At 35.4% G+C, this 2,419-nt stretch overlaps 1 protein-coding gene across 1 annotated transcript in view; it reads right to left on the bottom strand.

Moving 5' to 3' along the window:
- Positions 1 to 75: 75 nt before the first annotated feature.
- Positions 76 to 2,419, bottom strand: part of RFC3 (replication factor C subunit 3) — a 10,474-nt gene continuing 8,130 nt past the window's right edge. Inside the window, exons 8-9 of the mRNA XM_027907148.1 lie at positions 1,931 to 2,000; positions 76 to 647 (exon numbers count right to left, since the gene is read on the bottom strand). Coding sequence (XP_027762949.1) covers positions 456 to 647; positions 1,931 to 2,000 — 262 coding nt within the window. The 3' untranslated portion in view covers positions 76 to 455. The remainder of the gene's footprint in view (positions 648 to 1,930; positions 2,001 to 2,419) is intronic.

Genomic DNA, 2,419 nt, shown 5'->3' with positions numbered 1-2,419 from the left:
ACCAAAAAAAACCAGACAAACAGTAAGATGTATAGATCAGCAGGCAGAAAACACATGTTCAAGCTGGAACTTACCACAACATGGAAAAAGCTTTTTTTTTTTCTTACAGCCCTGCCCATCTGTGATCAACAAAAAAAACCCCAAGCACGCAGCATCTGTGTTCTCTCTTCTTAATGTCAGCTTACAAATACTGCAAAGCAACTATGATCTTATACATTTTCCAAGGCAACGTATTATTCTTTGAAAGGCCAAAGTATTTAGTATGGATCTAAAGATGGATTTGTGGCTGTCAAACACTCCATCTGGTTTCTAAAGCTGAGCAAACATTGCTTTATTAAGTAGCAAAATAAAAATATTTCACTTAGAACTAGACCCACATATAATCAAGCACCAGCAAGTAGGCACTTGCAAAATTATTGGTATCTTGACAACATTCTGTGTACAAATTTGGGTTGTTAGAACATCATGTCATCCAGCCCGTCCTCCATGAACTTCTTGTAAATGGCCATAAACTTTGCAACAAATGCTTCCAGATGATAAATGGCTTTGCTGCCCAGTTGCAGGCGGTGTTCATAGAAGGCCGCCATCTGTGCAACTTCTCCTTTCAGTTGTCCATCACAGTTATTTAGAAGTTCTGTTAGGAGGCCCTAAAATGGAAAAGAAACAGGATAGTATTTGAAAAATTAGGAATTTTTTGTTAAGAGGATAACCTTGTTTCTCTGAAAATATCCATGCTATGAGCAATAGCTCACTCATTAATCCAATAGAAGAGACATTCAAGAATCATTTACTGGAACTATTTATGGTTTAATAAAGAAAATAAATTAATCTCATCTCCAAATACTGTAACCTCTACTGCATGGAGGCACATGGCCCTGGGGAGAATCCTTACCAACACAGCAAGTGTATTAAAATCACTTACTTCTATCTTGAGAGCATCGAGCACAAAAAGAAACAGTATTTATTAAAAAACAAACAAACAAACAAAAAAAAAAAACACACAAGAAAAGGGCTTATTTAGAATTTCTGTTTATATTTATGCACATATTTATGTGCAGACACACAATACAACTTGACCACAGTACTTTGGTCATTACAAAACCCCAAAACGCATTATTTTAGATCTCAACAATAAAATCATTGCAAATCCATCTGTATTAAAACAGTCAGGATTAAGTCAGAAGTATCTCTAGACCATTTCAAGTTTATGAAGAAGGAGAGGGTAGAGAATATACACCTTTTGCCTCCCCAACACAGCAATGCAGGATCCACTAACCTACCATAAGAAATGAAGGTTAAAGAAACCTCTAACTACCAAAAATGTCAGAAAACAGAAATCAGTCAATGTGAAAAAAATTATATCTGAAGGCAGAGTCCACCTAGGTTAAGCTGCAAAGACTATATCTTTAATGTTTGTTCTGCTCTAGATGTCTTCAGCATCCTTTCATCATGCTAAAAATAAGAACAAACACATCCCACTTGCTTTTTTCCTCTCAGTATGACTTTGAAAAGGCCTGGTGCTGTAGCATCCTTCAGCATCTCTCTCCAATAGGACATAGCAAAAACTGAATTTCTAACAACAAAACTTTTAAAAAAGAAAATCATATTTGATTTGACATGAAAGCATATCAAGCCTACAGAATCATATGGTCATTAAGGCTGTAAAAGACAACCAAAATGATGAAGTACAGCCTTTGACCAAATAGCACCATGCCCACTAATCCATATCATGAAGTGCCACGTCTACTAGTTCTTTCAACACCTCCAGGGATGGTGATTCCATCTGGAAAGGACACAGCTTTCCATCAATATTTTGATAATTTGTGATGTTTCGGTGTTATTTTTGTTTGTTTGTTTGTTTTTTAACTCCAGCTGGGACTGTCATAGCATTAATATTTACAACACTTTAGGAGTTAGATAGCTGAATTACCTTCATTATAATCTCAGGAGGAATGCAATGTGTCAAGAGTTCATAAAGCCGTCCACGGACCTCTAAAAGCCTGTGGGAAAGACACCACAAAATATCAGAAGTGTGACCCCAAATCATTCTAATGTACTTTCACTATCTGTAAAATACATTTCAGGAAAAGAAAAAAAAAAAAAAAGCAACCAAGCAAAGTTTCTTTTCTGCTTTTGGTTTTGCATGTTATTGTAAACCCAAAAGCACTGCACAAGTCAATTTCAATTCAACTGCTGCATATCACCTTTTATTCAAAAGATAAGTTACATATACTCTAGTTACAATGGTCTCAGTTAATCTAGAAGCCACAAGGTTATTAGAATTTGTCTCAGGCTTGTCTTTCTTTAATTCCACTTCATATCTAAGTTATTATTCATGCTTAAGATTACTGAGGAGACAAACAAAAATTGATTAGCATCACAGGATTCCTTTATGCTGTTTTTCTGTTTCATTGTTTAT

Source organism: Empidonax traillii, unplaced genomic scaffold (assembly GCF_003031625.1).
Source record: "Empidonax traillii isolate 1590-97213 ecotype Southwest subspecies unplaced genomic scaffold, ASM303162v1 scaffold1410:size114216, whole genome shotgun sequence".
In the NCBI taxonomy this organism is placed as follows: domain Eukaryota; kingdom Metazoa; phylum Chordata; class Aves; order Passeriformes; family Tyrannidae; genus Empidonax; species Empidonax traillii.
The sequence above is the reverse complement of the archived record's forward strand: the minus strand, read 5'-3'. Positions and strand labels throughout refer to the sequence as shown.